The sequence below is a fragment of the Tursiops truncatus genome, chromosome 3 (assembly GCF_011762595.2).
Source record: "Tursiops truncatus isolate mTurTru1 chromosome 3, mTurTru1.mat.Y, whole genome shotgun sequence".
Taxonomy (NCBI): domain Eukaryota; kingdom Metazoa; phylum Chordata; class Mammalia; order Artiodactyla; family Delphinidae; genus Tursiops; species Tursiops truncatus.
In genome coordinates, this window is record NC_047036.1 from 129,008,191 (window position 1) to 129,030,424 (window position 22,234).

The 22,234-nt window shown below is 45.2% G+C and overlaps 1 protein-coding gene across 3 annotated transcripts in view; it reads left to right on the forward strand.

The window, feature by feature from the left end:
* The first annotated feature begins 7,163 nt into the window (after nt 1-7,163).
* GRIA1 (glutamate ionotropic receptor AMPA type subunit 1) overlaps nt 7,164-22,234 on the forward strand; it is a 304,982-nt gene continuing 289,911 nt past the window's right edge. For all 3 annotated transcript variants that reach the window (XR_012330926.1, XM_019924773.3, XM_019924772.3), the window contains exons 1-2: nt 7,164-7,594; nt 10,599-10,736. Coding sequence is in view for 2 of the 3 variants with exons in the window: in XM_019924773.3 (XP_019780332.1) it covers nt 7,513-7,594; nt 10,599-10,736 (220 nt within the window). In the remaining variant the exon portion in view is untranslated. The remainder of the gene's footprint in view (nt 7,595-10,598; nt 10,737-22,234) is intronic.

A 22,234-nucleotide genomic window follows, 5' to 3' on the forward strand; every position in this document is an offset into this window, starting at 1 on the left:
CATTGATTTATCTTCTTTTTCAAGACATATTTGTTTTTTGAAGCAAATTCCAGTCTCGTACATGCTTTCTCAATGGCTTCTTAGAGCCCTGTTCAGATAATACTGGAGCTCCTACAGGATGGGGTTTTGAACATGAGGACTCACTGGGCTAGGTCATCTCTTAGCCACGTGCCCTGAAGCAAAGACCTTTACCTTTCCGGAGGCATGGTGCAAGGGCCCGCCCAATGCAAATTAACCAAATTGATGAGCATGGCTCTTGAAACAGTATAGGATATCGGTTAGGAGGACCAGCCTTGGGAACCAGGCAGATCTAGGTTGAAATCCCTGCCCTGTCTCTAAATAGCTATATAAGCTTGGACAGGAAACTGGACCTCCCCACCTCTCCTTCCCCAACCTGTAAACGGAATAATAAGGGGTCCTATTTTGTAGGATTGCTGTGAACATCACATGACACGAGTCAGGTGTGTATCCCGGCACTGCGCCTGGCACATCATAAGTATTCAAAAAAAAATCTCTCTTAAAAATGTTATAGGTGGGCTTCCCTGGTGGCGCAGTGGTTGAGAGTCCGCCTGCTGATGCAGGGGACACGGGTCCATACCCCGGTCCGGGAGGATCCCACATGCCGCGGAGCGGCTAGGCCCGTGAGCCATGGCCGCTGAGCCTGCGCGTCCGGAGCCTGTGCTCCACAACGGGAGAGGCCACAGCAGTGAGAGGCCCGCGTACCGCAAAAAAAAAAAAAAAAAATGTTATAGGTATGCTTCTTGACCCCCAAGGAGCTGAAAATTAAGTAGCAGGAGCTAGTTGAATATCAAGTAAAACCAGTAAGTAATAAGTAACAGGGAGGACAAAATAGGTGTGGCAGGGCATTGTGGAGAAGATGGGAAATGAATTGGGTCTTAAAAAATTAGAATGTGTCAGAGAAAAGTAAGGGTATTTCAGGAGAGGATAAGGACCATCCATCCATCGTTTCAACAAGTGTTTATGGAGAATTTAACTTTGTGCTAGATGCTGAGCACTGGAGAGAACAAGGTCCATTCTAGGATCGGTCAAATGATAAACACATAAATAGGTACTATATTTAGGTAGTGATACATATTGCAAATAAATAAATAAAGTAGGGTAAGGGAAACAAAAATCATGGCAGGGGGTGGGCTACCATTTCAGATAAAGTAAGCAGGAGACTTCTGGACAGAAGCCTGAATGAAGTGAGGAAGGAAGCAATGTAGATTTCTGTGAGAGGAGCTTGAGGGCAGAAAGAAGAGCTAGTACAAAGTCCTGAGTCCAGATGGTGTTTAGTGTACCCAAAGGACAGGAAGAGGGCCAGTGCAACTGGCGTAAGAGTGAACAAGGGAAGGGGGGTTGAAGGGGCAGCCAGTAGCCAAGGTTTGGATTTTATTCTAAGTATGACGTGATGCTCCTGGTTATTTTAGAGCCGAGAGTGACAAAAGTTTCACTCGGGCTGTTATACAGAGCACAAATTATGTTGCCATGGTGGGAACGGGCGAGGGGGCAGGTAAAGAAGGAGGGGAAATGAAAGTTGGTAAAGATTGCCATGGGTCAGATGAGAGATGAGGGTGGGAGATCGGAACCGCATGGAAGGGCCCCAAAGTCGGGAGGAATCTGGACTCCAAGCACTAGGCGAGAATAACAACATTTCACCCCTCCCTACATGATCGTGGCCGCAGAGCCCTTACTGTGTGCTTGGAGCCCTGCCAGGCCCTCCAAGTGCAACAGTGCTTTCATTAAGCCTCATTCACAGACAAGACGTTGAGACAAAGGGGTTAAATGGCCCATCCAAAATCACACGATGAGGATGCTCTGAGAGCCTGACTGTCTGGTCTGTAGACCAGGGTCGGGAGAGCTGCAGAGCCTCTCAGGAGAGCCGTGGAAAGCTCTGTGCTCTGGACACCTGCCCTTGTGAGCAGTGCCCAGGTGGCCTTTCTGAAAGCACGGCTGGTTTGGAGAAATAAGCAGCGCCTCCAATCTCTACAGTAACAGTGGCTCTGTGTAGGAGCTTCCCCCTGGAATAGATTTTTTTTTTTTTTTAAGGCATTGATCCTGCCCCAGGGTGTTTTCCAGAACTTGCACTGCTCCCTAATTACCTAGTAATGCTGAGGGCTTATGAAAATGCTGCCATTTATGTGAGAAGGGGAGGTAAGACTGAAAGAAGGAGGGGAAAAAAAAAAAAAAAGATAGAAAATGCTGTTAAACCCGGCAGAGCTCCAGGGTGCATGATTACATTCTTTGGGGTGGTGCTCCTGTCACACACAGTCTGTGGAGTATTTTGAAAACCTTCTGTAGGAACTGTGCTAAAGACATGACAAATATTATCATTATTAGCTTTTTCTACATCTTTTAAAACAGGGCCTTTCGAAAGCCACAGAGGCACCCTCTCTCTGATTGCGTTTACCCAGTCTGTTAGCGGTCAGCGATGTGTTCTCAGATCCTAATTCTGATGGCTTCCCCCACCCTTGAATTGTTTCACACTAGAAGCCCAAAACATTCAAGCCAGAAGAGACCTTGGTACAACCCGCATGTTTTCCAGATGGAGATGTGAGGCCAGGGAGGTTTTCTTCCTCCATGGGCCTCTGCTGTCAAATGCACCCACAGGGTGTCAGAGCCAGAACAGTCTGTAGCCATCGCCTAAGGTACACCTGTCATTTTACAGATGAGCAAACAGAGGCCCAGAGACAAAATGGACTTGTCCCCAAGTTGACACTGGGGCTGGTGGTTACCGTCCACTGAACTAGAACTGGCACTCGGTAGCCTGTGGGCCAGATCAAGCCCAGAGACACTTCCCTCTGCCTTTTTTTTTTTTTTCTGTCCAAAGCAGTTGTTATACTTAATATATATATTTAAAAAAAAAACCCACACACAAAATCCATATTTCTTCTCTCTTTTGAAAGAAAAAAAAAATCAGATCTGTCCACCCTGGGCCTACATTTCCTTGTGGCAACAATCAGCTGCCTCAGAGCCCTGCAACCACCTTTGCACAGGGCGTACAGGCTCTAGTTCTCTCTGTCCGCACAGCCTTCTCCCCAACTCGGAGGCTCACTTCATTCATCTCCCGGCTTGGCCCAAGGAGGCATGTGAATGTGAACCCCCTGGCCAACACCATTCTCCTTGATTTGTGTAAGGCCAAAGCCAAATAAATAAACCTGAGGCTATTTTGGCTACGTGGTGGTGGAACTTATAGTACGTGGAAGACATGAACCGGGATACGTCATAATTGATTAGGGGATTGGGCGCCATGCTATCTCTGGGGCACAATTTGAGCTACATTAGGAGAGCTTTTCTGCTGGCCTGTCAAACGCCTGGAGTCCCTCCATGAGATACTGGTCCATTTGGACTTTACGGGACACCCATCTCCAGGGATCCCATTTTAAAATGTGAAAAGTCTTGAAAGAAGATGAATCTCAGTTTTCTTCAATGCCATATAATGGAGAGGGAGACCAGAATGCGGTGCTGGTGTCTAGTCCCTGGTGTGCTAGTTGCTATGTGCCCTTAAGAAAGGTGTTTCAATCTCAGCACTACTGGTATTTTGGACCAGATAATTCGTTGCAGATCCTGTGCGTTGTAGAATGTTCAGCAGTATCCCTGGCCTCTACCCACCAGATGCCAATCACACCTCCCCAGTTGTGAGAACCACAAATGTCTCTAGAGATTGTCAAATATCCCCTGGGGGAGAAAAATCCCTGCCCGTTGATAACTACTGTCTTAAGCTAACCACCTAGCCACTCTGAGCCTTATTTCATCTGTAAAAATAGGTTCTAATTCCTGTCCTTGCACGGTCGTTGGGAGAATGAAATGACATGTAAGATGTACAAATGCTGTGTCAATCACAGTTTAACATGTATCTGTAGGGTCGGGTTGTCATCAATCACAACAGACTATGAACAGTCAAGTCTTTCCAGACTGATACTGGAGATGGCAAATAGATTGGGAGCTGTAGGGAGGGAAAGTGTGAAAAAACTAATGAAGGATGACATCAGAATACGCTACTTAGGGAATGTATGATACACAGTCCCAACCTCTGAGGCTGAGGCATAAGAAAACCACCTTGCACCAGTGGTCAGTCTCTTTGTCTTCACATGCATTCCTGGTCATATAACCTTCACGCTAAAAACATCCCACGGCTCTCTACTGCCTGCCAGGAATTCAGTGGCTTCCAAATCCTGACCCTGGCCTTTTCAAGGTTTCGTATTTCCCTGCCCTCTCTTCCCAGTCTGCACCACTGGCTCCAGGCTCAGGGAGCATATGGCGTCCTCACCCGCCTTCCGCCCCTGCAGGTGCTCTCCCCTTGGTTTGATGTCTTCCCTCAGGCCTCACTTTCTGCCTGTCCTTTCCTCCTTCCCAGCTCAGCTCTTCTGAAGCCCTGCTGGTTCCCCACAGACAGACATATTGGTAGCGTCCTCTTTTGCTCCCCAGTGTCGAGCTTACATCTCTATTAGAGCACGTGTTGTGGGCTGCCTTGGATGACATTTGGCTGGTTTCCTCTGTATTCCTCTTCCACCACGTTCACCTGGCTTGAGGCAGAGACTCTGTCTGATTCCCTTCCATAACCCCTGCACCTGACTCCCTGTTGGATACAGAGTAGGTTCTCTACCAACATTTGAATAGAAATAGGATAAACAGTTAATCCTAAATGTATTTGACCTAGATGACCAAGCTTGATATATGTAAGCCCCAGGTATACTTGATGATTGAATAATTATGTATTTAATAGGCCAAGGAGAGCCACTGACCATATTTGAGCAGGGCAATGACATAGGTAGAGCTATATTTTAGGAAAATCCATTTGACTATATGATTTATAATGATCATCAAAAATGCATCATTTTGACTCCGTTAAGCCCCTCTGCCCCGAAGTAAGCAAAGCAAATCTTACCCAATACAAGTAGGCGTTGAGGTTTTGCTAATTAATCCTTGCGAAGGGCTTTGAGATCTTGCTCTGAAAGGTGACAGAAGTGTGAAGCTTTCAGTGACAGCCTAATTATTATTATTACCAGGCACAAAGCTCAGAGAACTTAAAAGATCCCCAGGTACCATTCAAAATACTAAGAGCCAAAAAATGCAAATGGAGAAATTTTAAGATGGAGTCATTGAATCACAGACCTGGCGTCCTGATCTGTTCTCACACCTTCCCGAGCTGGTACTGACACTGCCTCTACATCCCTGCCCAGTCCTTCCTTCTATTAGAGCCTAAGGGTTAATAGCTTGGACCTGATGGTAGAGGTTCCTGTGTTCAAATTCCCAATCTCTTCCCTGTTAGCAGTGAAACAGGGGTAAATGATGAGGCCTCAGTCACTTTATCTATAAAATGGGGATTAGGGCCTTCCTGGTGGCGCTGTGGTTGAGTCTGTCTGCCGATGCAGGGGACACGGGTTCGAGCCCTGGTCTGGGAAGATCCCACATGCCGCGGAGCAACTAAGCCCGTGAGCCACAACTACTGAGCCTGCGCGTCTGGAGCCTGTGCTCCACCACAAGAGAGGCGGCGATAGTGTGAGGCCCGCGCACCGCGATGAAGAGTGGCCCCCACTTGCCGCAACTAGAGAAAGCCCTCGCACAGAAACGAAGACGCAACACAGCCAAAAATAAATAATTTTTTAAAAAATGGGGATTAGATTACCTGCCACAGGCATTATTGAACAAGTAAATGATGCCCGCAACACTGCTTAGCAGAGCACCTGGCCTGTGGGAAAGAATAAACATTAGCTGTAAAATCACTTGAGCTAATTAATACATGTGAAAGTACAGAGGAAACCATACAGCATCTGACCTCCAAGTTGTTCCTAGTTTAGGGGCTCCATGGACAGTCAGATATTTCTTGCAAATCCCAACACTTGTCCTGTGTGTGCATGTGATTATGTAATCTTGGTGAGGGAAGAGAGGAGTTTTTGATAAAATGGCCTAGTCAAGTGGCAAAGCAAAATTAGGTCCAAAGTCTATTCTCTCCTGTTCTAACTGAGCAAAAATGGACTTTCCTTTTCTTGGATTTTCATCTGTTGGGTGGGAGTTCTGACCAGGGCAGTGGGCCAACTGGTAATTTCCAGAGCATTCAAGTTCATAGGTCGAATTGTATGCTGGTCCTGAAGGTCCAGACTCCCATCTTATCAGATCTATGTCTTTATGATTTAATCCCTGGAGCCTTGTGTTTTTTTCATCTGTAAAATAAGAGTCAGGGCCACTTCCCAGGGCTGGTATGAGAAGACAGCGAGGTAACCCTGTGAAGCTTGTTCAGAAAGTGTAAAGTCCTGTGACTGCTTGGTCTGCTGCTTTGCAACCCACACAATTTCTCTGAACACAGCTGTCCTCTTTATAGGTTGTTTCAGCAGAAGCGCCTGTCCGGGAAGGTCTATGGAGTTCCAGTTTACTCTAGACAGGACCAGAATCCAGAGATCCCTGAAAGAAGCCTGGATCCTCTCACTAGAATCCCTGCAAAATGACTCATGTAATTGCTCTGTGTAAGTATCCTTAGCCTTTATTGTACACCCACACGATTCTGATGCTATAGATTCCTCTGGAATGCAGGGGAAGGGGACTCATCTTAAATGCACAGGATTGAAGAGACCACCAATTCCCCTTGTAAAGGCAGCAGGGACCACCAAATGTCCAAGTCAAGACACCTGCCTTCCAGAGCCTTGGGTCTGTCTTCCGGTCATTCCTCCCAGTGTGGGAGGTGGGTAGCTTTTTTCCTTTAAAGCTCCTAGGAGGGATTTCTAGGGTCTTCCCTCAGGAATTAGTTGTAGGAATAATTGGGCCAGTGGAGTGCAGGAGATATATCCAGCACAGACCTCGCGCTCCCAGAAAAAGTGACCTAGATCAAGCAGCGGGTGGATGGAGGACTACTGTGGGGACCCCCTGCCACCTACTGACTTGCAGCTGAACCCACATTCCCAGTTGCATCTGCCAGGCTGGGGGCTGGGGGAGCCGGGGCAGAGAGAGCTGAGGAAGGCGGGGGAGGGCGAAGGGGACCGCAGGGCTGTCCCTTTCGGGCGAGCAGGCTCCAGGTATCACACCCCCTCACCCGCCCGCCCAGCCAGCCATCGGCACACCCAGCAAGGAGACTAAGGTGAGGATGAAGAGGCAGGGGGTGATGCTGGGGAGCCTCGGGAACTGGCTCGCTGGTGGGTACTGGCGTAGAGCTGGCTGCCTGTGAGAGCGTGAGGGGGAGAGCGAGAGAGCAAGGGAGGGAGAGGGAGGCAGGCTGCGAGGAGAGGAGAGCAGAGGAGAGGGAGAGGGGGAGCAGCGCTCAGCTCGCAGGAGGACAGGCTTCTCTTTTCCGTGCTCAGTTAATCTGGCTGTCAGTTGGTGTTAACGCTGCAGTTTAAGCGCTGGGATTCCAAGGGAAACAGACAAACCTCGCAGAAGGCAGGCAGGAAGCAAGCGAGGAAGGAAGGAACGGCAGGAGGAAAAGAACAGGCAGAAGAGAGAGAGGAATAAAGGGAAGGGGGGAAAACACCAAATCTATGATCGGACCTGGGCTTCTTTTTCGCCAATGCAAAAAGGAATATGCAGCACATTTTTGCCTTCTTCTGCACCGGTTTCCTAGGCGCGGTAGTAGGTGCCAATTTCCCCAACAATATCCAGATCGGTGAGTGAGAGGGGCAGCCTCGGGAGGGACTTTCTGGGTCTGGCCAGTTTTTTGTTTTTTTTGGGAGGGGGGAGGGGGGTCTGTGTCCCCTCCCCCCAGCCCCACTACGGGCTGTCTTGCTTGGCTGTCTATGCAAAGCTGTCCGGTGATGTGAAGACTTGGACCGCTGGCATGGGGAGGGGTCTTCTCTGGATGGGATGCGGGGCAGAGAAGGGAAGTGCGCTCCCACACAGACACACACACACACACACACACACACACAGGCAGACACAGGTCCTCACACACCACTCACATTCTAGGCATGAGCATGTGAAATGGAGGACCCACTGCTTTGGAGGAAAAACAATCAGGCTGTAACAAGGAAAGGGGTGGTGGGTGTTTAAGGAGTTAACTCCGTGGCTTGGTAGATGGTGCCCGATTTCACCTGTTTATATAAATATGTGTGGTGTGTGTGATTATGGATTAAATATGCACATATATATTTGAGAGAGGCGGTGATTTCTCACCTGGGGGAGGGGAAAGAGACCCTCTAAAAGAAAGAATGAAGGATGCTGGGTTTATTGCAGCCACTAAAATAATGCTAAAAAGGCCCCCCACTCTAGGTGAAGGGGGCTCTCTCTCCTGCTCTGGACTCTTCTAGCTGCCTTCTGTCTGCTGTCTGCCATGCTGGGCTGGTGGTCCCCACTCCTCCGATTCTGGAACTTCCTAGCCTGCCTTTTTTCCTACTCCTTCCATCTCCCACTCCTCTTCGATTTCTCCATCCACAGACACGGTCTACCTTTTACACACACACAAACACACACATCCACATGCTCCTCTCCCCTCCTCTTAGCTTTCCCCATCACTGAGCTCCAGCCTCTCAACTTGGAGACAGGTTTCAACATGCTGCATGCTTTTCTGTTCCCCATTTCCCCTTCCTGGTTGTCACGCTCCTCAAAGGACCCTCACCCTCCCTGTATTTATGGGGCAGCTGACAGCTATTGCTCCTCCTAATAATAACGGGTGAAAGCGAAACAAACAGAAGCAGTAACACCAATAACAACGTGTGTCCACAAGGGCTCGGGGATTCAGTATGACCAGCATCTCAGGGCTGTTTATGTCCCGGAATCCAGCAAGCTGCTTTGCTTGGAGGCATCTTGGTGTGTCTGGGTTCTGATTTCTCTCCCCTGACATGGACACTGCTCCACTAGGGAAAGTTCATGTTCCTAGGAGTTTGTGTCTCTTGTGTGCGTGTGTTTGTGGGGGGATGTGGTGCAGGTGGTCTTTTGTTGGGCACGTACGTGCGGCAGTATCAGTCTCCTTTGGCCTCTCCAGTGTGCTGGCTCTGAGGGTGGCTACAACAGCCATGGAGTAACTTGCTTTGTTTCCTGACACCTGTTAAGCTACATTCTGAAGTGTGTCTGTATATGTGTGTTAGTGCCTTAGACGCAAAACAAAACTTCCTGCCTCTGGGGAAGCTTCTCTTGCAGCCCAGCCTATAGCCACCTACCTCCCCACCCCCACCCGCTCTCTTTCATTCATTGCAGGGGAGGAGGAAGCCAGGGAAGTGTTTGGGGTGTGGTCATCTGGGGGGGAGGGGGGAGCATCAGAATCAAGAAGGATTTTTTTGTTTTTGTCCTTTAAAATGGAGGCATATGACCACGTATAAATCACTTGCTCTTACGTGTGCCTCTTCTTTACGTTGGTGCTTATGTACTGCCCATACTTTGCTGATTGGAAATACTTGTCTTAAGATATGAGGACTTGCTTTCTCCAAGTGTATTTGTGTATATTGCCGTGGATATATAAAGGCACAGGGTGTTTTGTGTATACGTAGAGATGCTTGCTTATGTATCTCTGCAGATTTTTCATCATATTTTGCCCCAACTTGTTTGTTCAACTGATTGAACCATTGTTTTTGTTTTCACATAAAAGGTTGAAACGTTCAATTGTAGAACACATGCTGAAAATATCGCAGCCACCAGATAGTACTTGATTCTACTCGTACTGCCTCTAACAAAAGCCTTACAATTTGTTTACTGGTTGTTAAAAACAAATACATATCTACTGTATAAGAAGTTAAAAGTGTGTCACATCGGGATTGGGATTCCTAAGGAATCTGAGATCAACTTCTACGTAAACATTCATTATAGTTCAGTCTCTGGAAACTGCTGACTTTACTTCACAGAAATGCATTTTAATTTATTTATGTGTCCACAGTAAATACAAAGGTAAGGTGTGTACTCTTGTTTCTTGGAACAGGAGCCCCACCAGGCCCCTTTGCTCTGCTTTTTACTAGAATAGAATGTTTGCATCCTCCAGATATCCTTAAGCCCCCAGAGCTTTGAAGCCCAAGGTTCTCCCAGGCAAATAAATACGACGGCAATCCCTTATGTAACAAGTCGTTCCTGGGATCATAAGTGGTGAAAGAAGCAGCAAAACACTGTTTGCAGAAAATCAGTTTTCAGAGGAACTGAATAAACCTTAGAGGATTGTCATACAGGTCTTGCTAGGTCAAAGACTACAAGGGTCAAAGTCAAAGCAAACGGTTATAGTGCTGGAGAAGCTCATAGGCTCCCAGAGCTAGAGTTTACTCTGTAACATGTATTAGCACTACTTCCTTTAAGGCTCTGTGATGAGAAACGGGTCCGATACAGGAAAAATTAGGCACGGCTAGGGTTTACGTACATGCAAGAGCACAGGCAGCCTAAGAGGCTTGCATGAGAAAGGAGGAAGAAAAACTCCAAAACGCTCCTGTTTTCTCTGACCTGAACTGAGTTGAGGGGTGAACAATCAAATATTTGGTCAGTGACAGATGTTAGAGCCCTTGGCACATAAAAGCTCATCTGTGGAACTTGAAGCCTCAGGGTCCAGTTGAGTCTATGTGAATTCTGATCCCCACTACTAGAGGCAACACCTAGTGAATACGGCCTGGGGAGAAGAAAAGGGCCCATCTGGGGTGGGCTGTTGAGGAATCAAACCGGTCTCTAGCCCAGATACCATGTTGCATTTTCTTTCCTCACAGGGGGATTATTTCCAAACCAGCAATCACAGGAACATGCCGCTTTTAGATTTGCTTTGTCGCAACTCACAGAGCCCCCAAAGCTGCTCCCCCAGATTGATATTGTGAACATCAGTGACAGCTTTGAGATGACCTATAGATGTAAGTAATTGCTTCTATTTCTGAGATTTCTTTCTGCGATCGACCAATGAAGGGAGGGCCTGTACGTAGGTGGCGATGTTGCAAAAAATGACGAGGTGTCATCTGTATTCGTAACAGAAAGCCCTCCAAGAAAAATTTCCAGGGCCTTTTGAGTGATTCCATCAGTTGGTATGTTAGATCCTGTAGCATTTCATAGAATGGGTTTGCTTTTTCACTGCCAGATAACTTTCAATGCCAGCACGACGAGAACTGGGGTTGACTGAATCTCCCCTACACCTCGTAGAGGTTTCCTGGTTCCATTGAGAGTTTCCCACTTAGGAAACTTCTGAGAGGCGTAGAATAAAAGGTTCTGACTTAGAAAATGTGGCTTAAAGTGCTTACACCTTTCCTGTGCACAGTTAAAAGGAGAAAACGTCGCTATAGCTTGATAAGGAAGGATAGCTGAGAAGGTGTCTATTTGGTTTCCCATTTTTAGAAATGACCAATAATGATTTTAAAAAATTGATGCCTCGGGCTTCCCTGGTGGCGCAGCGGTTGAGAGTCCGCCTGCCAATGCAGGGGACACGGGTTCGTGCCCCGGTCCGGGAAGATCCCACATGCCGTGGAGCGGCTGGGCCCGTGAGCCATGGCCACTGAGCCTGCGCATCTGGAGCCTGTGCTCCGCAATGGGAGAGGCCACGACAGTGAGAGGCCCGCGTACCGCAAAAAAGAAAAAAAAAAAATTGATGCCTTGATTATTTCCAAAATACTTTGAAGTGACGGATGGTTCACACAGTTTTTAGGATGGCCTTTGAGCACAAAACAGAACAGAGGTGATCCCAAGAAGGAGAAAGGAGAGGCCAATTTCTGCCATCTGAACAGAATGCATTATAAAATGCGGGCAACAAACACCATTCTGAGTTTTTCTGACAACTAGGGCTGAAAAGGAAACCTGTGTGGTGGCATGATTGCCATTTGAAGACAGGTGAAAGCATAAAATTTAATCAGTAGAGACATTGTTCCCTCCAGGGATTAAGCTCAAATAGGAATTGATGGCATGGAAGTGTGAGCTGAATGGGCAAGAACAACTCGAAAGTGGATTAAATTGGCACTGCAGGCTCTGGGTGCCACTGTGGCCATGGTGGCTTCTGCTGAGCTGTAGATGGCAGAAGGCATGCACCATATTTCCTTCATTGCTTTCCCACATTCCCCTCCCGGTGAGCTCTCCATGATTTGAATTGAACACATTCAAACTGAGAATTCAGCATTCTCCCTATCCCTAAGACCACTCATAAGAAAATGTATATGCAAATTCCAAGAATTATAATTATTCCAATTACTCAGCCATAAAAAAGAATGAAATAATGCCATTTGCAACGAGATGGATGGACATAGAGCTTATCATACTAAGTGAAATAAATCAGAGAAAGACAAATATCATATGATATCACGTATGTGGAATCTAAAAGAATGATACAAATGATCTTATTTACAAAACAGAAACAGATTCACAGACACAGAATACAAACTTATTGTTACCAAAGGGGAAAAGCGGGGAGGGGGATAAATTAGGAGTTTGGGATTAACAGATACACACTGCTATATATAAAATGGATAAACAACAAGGACCTAGTGTATAGCACAGGGAACTATATTCAGTATCATGTAATAACCTATAATGGAAAAGAATCTGAAAAAGAATATATATATATGTGTATATATATGTGTTTGTGTGTGTGTGTATATATATATATATATATATATATATATGACTGAATCACTTTGCTGTACACCTGAAACATTGTAAAGCAACTATACTTCAATAAAAAGAAGAGTTATAATTATTTCAGATTCCATTTACTGAGGACTTACTGTGTGTCAAGAACTATGATAAGTATTTTATGGACAATTATAGTAACATTCATTACCATTTATTGAACATCCACTGTGGCCCTGCGACGCACTAATTGCTTTTCATGTGTTAGTTTGTTTAATCCTCACGGGAGCCCTGCAGTGCTCTATATTATCTTCCTTTTAGAGAAGAGGAAACTAAGGCTGCAACAGGTTATATAACTTGTCCAGGGTCACCCAAGAAGTAAATGGTGGTCTTGTGACCCCAAGGTACATGTTTCTGAGCACTGCGATAGATACAGAGATCCCGTGGTAACTTGATCAATTTCACTGAGATTACCCCAGAAATAACAGGAAATTTTCAGAGTTTTATAAGGCAGTGGCCTGATAAAGCACCTAGGCAGAAAACCTTATAATGCTTCAAATTGTAGCCATGATTTTGCACAGGAGTGACCCACCGAATAAATAAAACAGCAATTCTGCATTCTGGTAATGCTGAGGTTGAAAATCTTGTCAACTGTGTTACTGACTACCCTTAAAACTGAGCTGAAGTTTAACTGTTGAATTGTAGTTCTGTGAAACCATCTCCCTGGAAAGCTAAAATAATATTGAGTAGGTATTTGGTTATTAGATAACCTGCCATTTCTTTCAATATGGCTTAAAGGAGAATTTTTCAAGGGAGGATTTAGGTGTGGGCATCAATGTATCTAAAAACCACCAGAGATTATGCATAACCTATTGCATGCATGTGCATATTTTAATTTATTCCCTGGGTAGAGGTTCCATAGCTTTTGTCACCCTCTCAAAGGGATCCATTACTCTAGGATTATTTGCTTAGGGAATCTAGAAGAATAAATGGCTGGCATGTGTATTCACTCATACTTCTGAGAACTGTCTACAACAGAGCTCGGTGGAAAGAGATGTTAACTGCTATTCTAGTGTCAGGTGTTGACGGACAGGACAAAATAATAAAAGACAAAAATTGGAGGAAATGTTCTAAGGCAAAAGGTGGTGCTTCTGTACCGTTATCTTAACAACCTAAGACTTGATCTCTAATAGGTTTGTTGGCCTTTTATTGGAAGGATTGAAATGTGATACAGGCAATGTCATCCACTGTGGTTAATGAACCGGAAGTGAGTGGATATGGGTTCTTGAACTTGATTCCTGCCATATACCAGTGTATAGTTTTCTATGAATTTGATCATTCTTCTTTTTTCCCCCCAAACTGTTCCTGTCTTTATTTATTTTTTTAACATCTTTATTGGAGTATAATTGCTTTACAATGGTGTGTTAGTTTCTGCTTTATAACTAAGTGAATCAGCTATACATATACATATATCCCCATATCTCTTCCCTCTTGCATCTCCCTCCCTCCCACCCTCCCTATCCCACCCCCTAGGTGGTCACAAAGCACCGAGCTGATCTCCCTGTGCTATGCGGCTGCTTCCCAATAGCTACCTATTTTGCATTTGGTAGTGTATATATGTCCATGCCTCTCTCTCACTTTGTCACAGCTTACCCTTCCTCCTCCCTGTGTCCTCAAGTCCATCCTCTAGTAGGTCTGCATCTTTATTCCCGTCTTACCCCTAGGTTCTTCATGACAATTTTTTTTCTTTTTAGATTCCATATATATGCGTTAATATACGGTATTTGTTTTTCTCTCTCTGACTTACTTCACTCTGTATGACAGACTCTAGGTCCCTCCACCTCACTACAAATAACTCAATTTCATTTCTTTTTATGGCTGAGTAATATTCCATTATATATATGTGCCACATCTTCTTTATCCGTTCATCTGTCGATGGACACTTGGGTTGCTTCCATGTCCTGGCTATCGTAAACAGAGCTGCAAGAATTTGGTCATTCTTTAAACGTTTCTTCAATGCTATGAACTGATATGGTCATTGGAAAAACAGATGATAAAAGGTCCTTACTCTTAAATGGCTTACAGTCCAATGGGGACTCTGCTGTGTGTCCAAGAACTGAGAGGGTACTGGGCAATTGGGGTAGCTATGGTGGCAATGTAATTTCCACCCTGCCTGTAAGATTCTTTGTTAACTTTCATCTGAGACTAGCGAACCCTTTGGGGCTGTGTCCACTGTGATCCATTGGTCTGGGAAAACTGATATCTGTCCCAATTTGGATTGAGTAAAAAAGTGTCGAAGGGAGCAGAGAGGTTTTAGGTATGATGCCTTAACTAATCATTTATTGAAAACTAAGAAAGCATCTTACTGAGATTTAATTTCATGTGCTTTTTTGAAATCTGGACTAGTAGTTAACCTTAAGTTAACTCTCCAAGTCTTACCTCCAGAAAATAACCAAATCTTTATTTTTTCATCATTTTCCTGTCATTTGTTTTTTTCCTATACATTTTGCTATTCATGATCCTTCCACCAGAGGGTGGAGAAGGGAAAGGAGAGGAAGTATAACATGAACTATTCCTGCTAGATGTATTAGCAACAGGGGACATTAAAAAGGCAGAGTGGTCCTTAGAGGGTAGGGAATGCAGGGGAGAGTATCGCTAATACCTCCAGGCAAGATGAGAGTTCTGCGTCTTCTTTGCATTCCATCTTTCCTTCTTTCCTTTTCCACCATCATTAAGGGATAAAGTCTGAATCAGCAACCCAAATGCTTTAGGATCTCCTCTGAGTATATACTTCCAAGCCCACAAGGGCAGGAGTTGAGGGGTCTGTCCATAGAGGTGGTAGTTACTGACTAGCTGTTCAGCTTATCTTGGTGTCTTTATGGTAAGTATAAATAAAGGGACAGATGAAATACTAATTGGGGTTCCTATTAGATTTCTGAGGAGCACTGTTGCAACTTAATCCTTACTTTTCATTTATTCATCCATTTATTTGTTCAGCAAATACGTGCTGAATTTCCACTGCATGCCCAGCGCAGTGCCAGGTGCTAGGAATATAACGGCCAACAAAGAAGACACAGCTTCTCTCCCTGTGGGAGTTACAGTTTAGCCTAGAGATCCTCAAACTTCAGCGCACAGAAAATTCACCCACGGAGCTTGTTTAAAGCAAGACTCAGGGGCAGACTCTGGACTTCCTGAATCAGAATATTCAGGAGCTGGCCCTGGGGAGATTTGACAGCAGGTAATATGGGCATCCCACTTGACGAAGCTCTTTAATACCCTTGTGTTCCTCTAGCAAGCAGTTTTTGAGCCCTTAACCAAGTCCAGGCGTGGTGCTAAGCACTAGAAATGTAGACAAAAGTAAGACATGTTCCCACCCAGGAGGACTTTATCCCTAGTGAAACCAACCGTCCTATAAAGAGAAGTTAAAAATGTAATGTTGTAAGTGTTACAGCAGTCACTTGCAGGGAGTGTTAGAGATGCTTTGAAAAGCGGGGTTGGCCTCTCAGAGGGTGGTGGTTGATTTGAGTCTCACTGATAAATGGAAGCTTTCTAAGAGGTCAAGGTGAGGGGGCCAAAAGGAAATGAGGCAAGTGTGTTCCAGGCAGAGGGAAGAGCGTGTGCAAAAGAAAAGAGAACGCTTTACCTAGTTCTTCCCCTGCTCTGACCTCCTGTGTCACTCCACGCTGGGCCTCTCATTTGCCAGTTGTCAAATGCTGAGGAAGGGGTGACCCAATGGCTATCCCCAAACCACTTTCAGCACAGTGTTTAAGAAGCATTGAATTGCACGTCAGAATTTGGGTATCTTAGCTCTCTTTGAAATTTCAAACCATTTGGCAACACTGGACCCTGGGTCTACGTAGCCCCAGTTGGCTAGGATGGGAGTATCCCACCTGCATGGCTTCTCTCTCGAGCAACCCACTTCTCTCCTTTTCTTCACCTGCCTGGCTCCTGGAAGCATTGAGCTTTTAAGCCCCAGTTGATTTGCTCTGCAATGTTGCCTGTGTTGTGTGTTTAGAGGTCAACCCTACCACCAGAATGTGAACTGCTGTTCAGAAAGACCATGTTTAGCTGTTGTTTGGTGTTGCTGAGAACACCTGGCACAGGGCTATTCCCTTAACACAAATGAACAAATGTTTCCAGGAATCAGAGAGTGACACAGCATAGATGCTGGGAGCTTAAATAACAATCAGATGGAATGCAGTGTGCCTATTTCCAGTGGGTCTCCCTCTGTCGTGGACCTACTTAGGAAGCCCAAGGGCATTCTCACAAGATGTTGGGTGCTGGCAACAGACACACGGCCTCTTAGCTTTTGCCTGAGCAGCCCTCATCATTTTCAGAACTGCAAACTAACAGTTCCAGAGACTTGTTTTGCCTGACCTGCATGATGCTTTTCAAAATTTGGAATAAAAATCCGAATTTCTGGCTTCTTTGGAAAAATTTAGGGCATCAGGCAACTATGGACCCACATTCCTGCTCCGCTTCTACTGTCTAGAGCTGAGAAGTGCTGACCGATTTAAGTATAAGGTATAATCTCTCAAGTTTACCGAAGTCCTGACCACTCCTTATCAGACATGTGGCCAGTATAACAAATTATGTTACTTGGCCAGGCCTGTAAGTAGGCCAACGTGCTCACACCTGATTTATACACTTCAGCACCTGCCATTTTATTATTTTATTTTAATAATATCTATTCCTCACCCTGCAATAAACAGTAGAGGCCACGAAAGATATGTAACTCCTGCTCTCAAAAAACTGGTCTAGGGAATTCCCTGGAGGTCCAGTGGTTAGGACTCCACGCTTCCACTGCAGGGGGCACGGGGCCAATCCCTGGTCTGAAAACTAAGATCCTGCAAGCCGTGTGGCACAGCCAAAAAAAAAAAAAAAATTGATCTATATGTACTCATGAAACTGTTGGGAAGATAAACAAGGATTATTCTGAAGACCTACCATATGCCAGAGACTTCACATATGTTGTCTTATTTATACTTTATAATAATCTTGAGAGGTTATTATCTCCATTTTATAGATGATGCTACTGAGAGTGAGAATGATTAAGTGTCTTCTCCATATTACCCAGTGAAGAAGAGCCCAAACTAATATGTGAAGCCAGCTTTGCAAACTCCAAAATTCGCTGAGCTTTCACCCTTTTAAGACAGAGGAACATTATGGACACAAACAAAGTGAAACGGCAGGAAAAGAGCCCAACACAAGAAGTGGCAAAAGAAGTGAAGTTTACGATTCAGGATTAGGTGCTAAGACTTCCAAGGCAGAGGCAGATGGCTGTGGATGAGGAATACTTCTTGCAGGAGGTGGAACTGGTGCAGGTACTGAAGGGTGGAGCAGGTTTGGGGCGTGTCCTGAGAGGAGGGTTTTTGCGCGGGTAGAGTCACAATATTTCTCCTCCCCTCGTCTCTACCACTACGGCATATATTTATTTTTGCAAGGTGTTCAGACTTTATCTCTTGCATCCATGCTGAGCTCCCGGTCACATGGCAGATGTCTGCATTTCTCTGGTTGATGTTACAGTGTGATTGTGGTTTCTCCATCTTCACCTCTGCCCTCACTTTGAGACACACAGGCCCCAACATTGTCTGTGCCTGACTCTTGGTTCTTATGATAATATTGATGATCGTAAGTTTTTTGATGCAGAAGAGTGTGAACACTGCTTCCTCTGATTAGTTTGAAGACTTCTGCTGCGATGGGTGAGATTACTATTCTTTTAGATGCTCAAGATTAAGTAGTCATATAGGACATTTGGGAAACAGTTAAGATTCATTTATGTGTTCATGCGTTCCTTCAAAGCACTTTTACTATTGCCCCCTATGAAGCATATGTACCATTACAGCCCCTCTCATACCCTTGCAGACAGCATTCATTGATTACAGAATTCTTTTCCACTGAATCTAGACATGGCTTTAAATTCCCTCTCACCAGAACATTCCAGGCAGTGACTACAAACTGGTCAGAGTTGCAGTTGATACACGAGATAAAATCCATTTGCCATTACAAGGCATTACACTAGGAACTGGGGGAGATGAAATGCATTAGTCATTGATTCCCCCCTTAAGGGGCTCAGGTTCTTACAGAGAAAATAGGCATATGCACAAAAAACTGATATAATGGAGAGGTTCTCTGCACTCCCCTTCTCTCACTCACACACACATTGAGAGAAGGGAAGGAAAACTTCCAGTTGGAGGAATCAGACCAGGTAGGTAGAAGGGCAGGTGGAATGTTGATGGGAAGATAGGAAGATACACACGTGTCCACACACACACACACACATACACGCACACACCAAGTCTGACCAGTGAAGAGTATATTGGATTGAGATTTGAAGACATGGACTCAAGTGCTGGACTGTTTTCTTGAGTCATTCATGTGTTACTTCAGAGGCCCACGCCCATGCTTATTTGTACGATGAAGCTCCTATGACCGCTGAGAGTCCTTCTAGGGCTACATTTCAATGATGAGAGTGCGTGGAAAACTCCAGGAATACACAATTAAGAGAAGAAGCTTTTGTACCAGGCTTTGGCTGGACAGAGGCTCACTAAACAAATTGAGACTCTGAGAAAAGCTCTGAACCCTGTCCACCGAGTTGCACAGCCAAGCTACATTTGTATGCAGATACAGGGGAATTAAGCCAACCATGGGCCTCAGGTGCATTCATTCAATATCCCACTAGTATTTATGGAGTGCTTACTATTGTGAACAAAAACAGAAAGCAGCCCTGTGCTCATGGAGCTTACTGGCTAGTAAGGGATGCAGCTATTAGTCAAATAATCATACAAATGAGGGCATGATTATAGATCAGGATAAAGACGTGAAAGAAGGGGCCGTGATTCAATGAAAGCATATTACAAAGGAACCGTCTTTGGGCAGAGAGGTGAATAGGTGTTTGAGCTGAGAACTGAAGGCTTTTGGTGATGTGGTGTCGGGAACAGGAGGAATATTCTAGAAGCTTTCCGGGCAGAGGGCTGATAAGGGTGAGGCTGGTAAGGGGTGCGGGAGTATGGGGCTGGGGACGGTGGCAAGGGCCAGGCCTGGTGGGCCCTGTTATGGAATTTGACCTTTAGCCCAAGCGCTGTGGGAAACCCACTGAAGGGTTCAAAGCAGAGAAGTGTCACGTTCAGATGTCTGCTTCTCACCGGGAATCAGAGGCTCAAGAACACTTGGCCGCTTTCAGGTCCCCTGGAGACTTTTTGCTAATGTCTTTGTTCCTTTACTCCCGTCCCCAGTTTGGGATGGAGTCTGGCAAAGGAAAGGGGACAGACGCTGGGGGCAAGGGGAGGCTCTTGGCTGGGCGCAGGGGTCATATGCCGTATGTGGCTCTGTGGTGTGTCTGTGGATGTGCTCTCGGAGACGAAGCTGATCCAGCAGAGGGCCAAGACATTTGGTGAGTATGTGTGCGGAGGCAGAGAATCATCTAGAACTCCACTTAATTTATCAGACGGGAAGGCTACACTACACTGAATCCTGGCCTCCATTCAAACCGGGCAACTCAATGCTCCTCAAGTTCACACTGCTATTTCCTCCACCTACACACTACGCCTCCCATATTCCCTTATCGAAATTCTGTCCCTCTGGTCTGTCCTAGCTCTTGCATCATCTTCTCTCCTCATCCTCCCTTGCCCCAGCCCCTCACTTTCACACTCTCCTCTGTCCCGTAGCCCTTTGTATCTTCCTTGTAGCAGCTGTCACACTTAGCCCTGGGTTTTAGCTGCCTGCACCCTTATTTTATCTGCCCCACTGGACTAAGCAACTGGGGGGCAGTGACCTTGTTTTCTTTAGCTTCCCATCACAGTCTCCACCAGAGAACAGTGTGTGGTGGTGCTAGTGAAACGAATGAATGAATGAGTGAATGAATGAATGCATAGCTGTATATTATGTAGTATCAATGGCAGGGATGAAAATAAGCCTGCATTATTGCTGTTTATGGGGTAGTATTTGGATATTATGAATTCTGAGAGTTCCAGCAGGCTGTGTTGTAAATTCCCGTGGAAGACGATTATAATAACTGTAGCTGGAAAGTGACGGAGGTGAAAACCAGTTATAAGTCCAATCAAAAGCTCATTCCAGCTCCTTCTAGACGATTGTCAGTCAGGGTCCAAAATAAGGTATAAGGCTCCATTTTCTAAATAAAGGATTTCCGGTTCAAGGCCTGGCTCTGCCGTGGATGCCTTGTATGGCTTGGGCAAGTCAATTCTCTTTTTTGAACCACAGTTGCTTTCAAATGAAGGTAATAATTGTACCACTGATATGTGGTTATTGGGAGAAGGAGTAAATGATTGCTAATTTCCAATCAACTTTCTACTCAATAAAATGGCATCAAGTAGGTAATTTTTTTCTCCCTTTTTCACAGATGAGGAAGCTGACTTCTCAGGGGAGTGAGGGGGCAATGGCTTGGGTTTCTGGTTCCATCCCTAGACATGTGCGGGCTGGGAGGGCTTTCTTCATTTCAGTGTCTGCTGTGTCTGCCTACTCCCTTGTGGATGCTATAGCTCCCCTCCTGTGGCAGCAGCCCTCCTCCCCCGGTGTCAGTGCCTGCTTCTTGTGTAACACAGCCCTGTGCCCTTTCAAGGGACCTGTGCTGCTGCGTGGCAGCTGCAGTCAAGGTGTGCAGTGTACAGAGGTTACTGGAAATCTCTTTCTATGCCCGACCACTCCCATGACTTTGGTGTATCACAGCTTGCTGTTCCAAGTGCATAGGGAAGCCCAAGGTCATGGGAGGTCCAGATCCCAGGGAATGCAGGCAAAATCGGGGTTAAGGAGGCAGCTGGAGGCTAATGTCATTACATGGAATCTCTAGGATGGAAATGAACTTTTTGAGACTAACTTTTATTTCGTGTACAAAAGTAGCAGGCATATTATAGAAAGCCATGTGGACACAAACACCAAACAAAATAAAATTTGTGTAATTATAATATTAAGGATAAACTCCCCATCTTTTTTCTGAATATATCAATTAAAAAATTAAGAGTATATTTATATTACTGGCTAAGAACATGATTTTTTTACTCAGTGTAACACGTGTTACTTTGAACATCACACATTCATCTTAATGTCTTCTTAAAAGCTCAACGTACACACATACCCTAACTTACTTCATCTATTGCCTGTTATTGGATATCTAGTTTATTTCCAAATGCTTTTTCCTAAAAATAATGCTATGATAATCATCCCAATAAAAGTTTAGTCATTTGTATATATCATTCTGATTTTAAGAGCATTAGAGACCAGTGGGGACAATTTCCAATGAGATTTAATAGAAAGGCATATACAGGAATTGAAATAAGTTGTTCAATGCCAGCTTTCACATTGACTTGTATGACCTTGAGAAATCTTTGTGTCCAGTTTAGTTTCCAGATGTATAATATGGGGTGATAATACCATATTCTCAGGGTTATTAGAATAGGCAAATGCCATTACTTACATGAAAGAGCTTTAAAAATTCAGAAATGCTAGACAAATGCAGGGTAATATAATTAACTAGGTATTTTGTCTATTAACACAGTGTTTTTGGCTCAAGAAATTACTGCTTATAGGGACAAAGGGGCAACCCCATTTGGGCAGTGAGTAGTCAGGACTCTATTGGTGACAAGTGATAGAAAACTAACTGGATAGTTTTGACTTCAGGTACAGCTAGATTCAGGGGCTTGAATGATATCATCAGGCTGCAGATAGACCCTCTAGCTTTTGGGGCTTAGCTTTTCTCTAAGCTGGCTTTATACTCATGTGTCAGCTCCTGGCACAGCCAGCCTACACCTGCCCATCTCAAAGTCCAATGGAAAGGGAACTTCTCTTT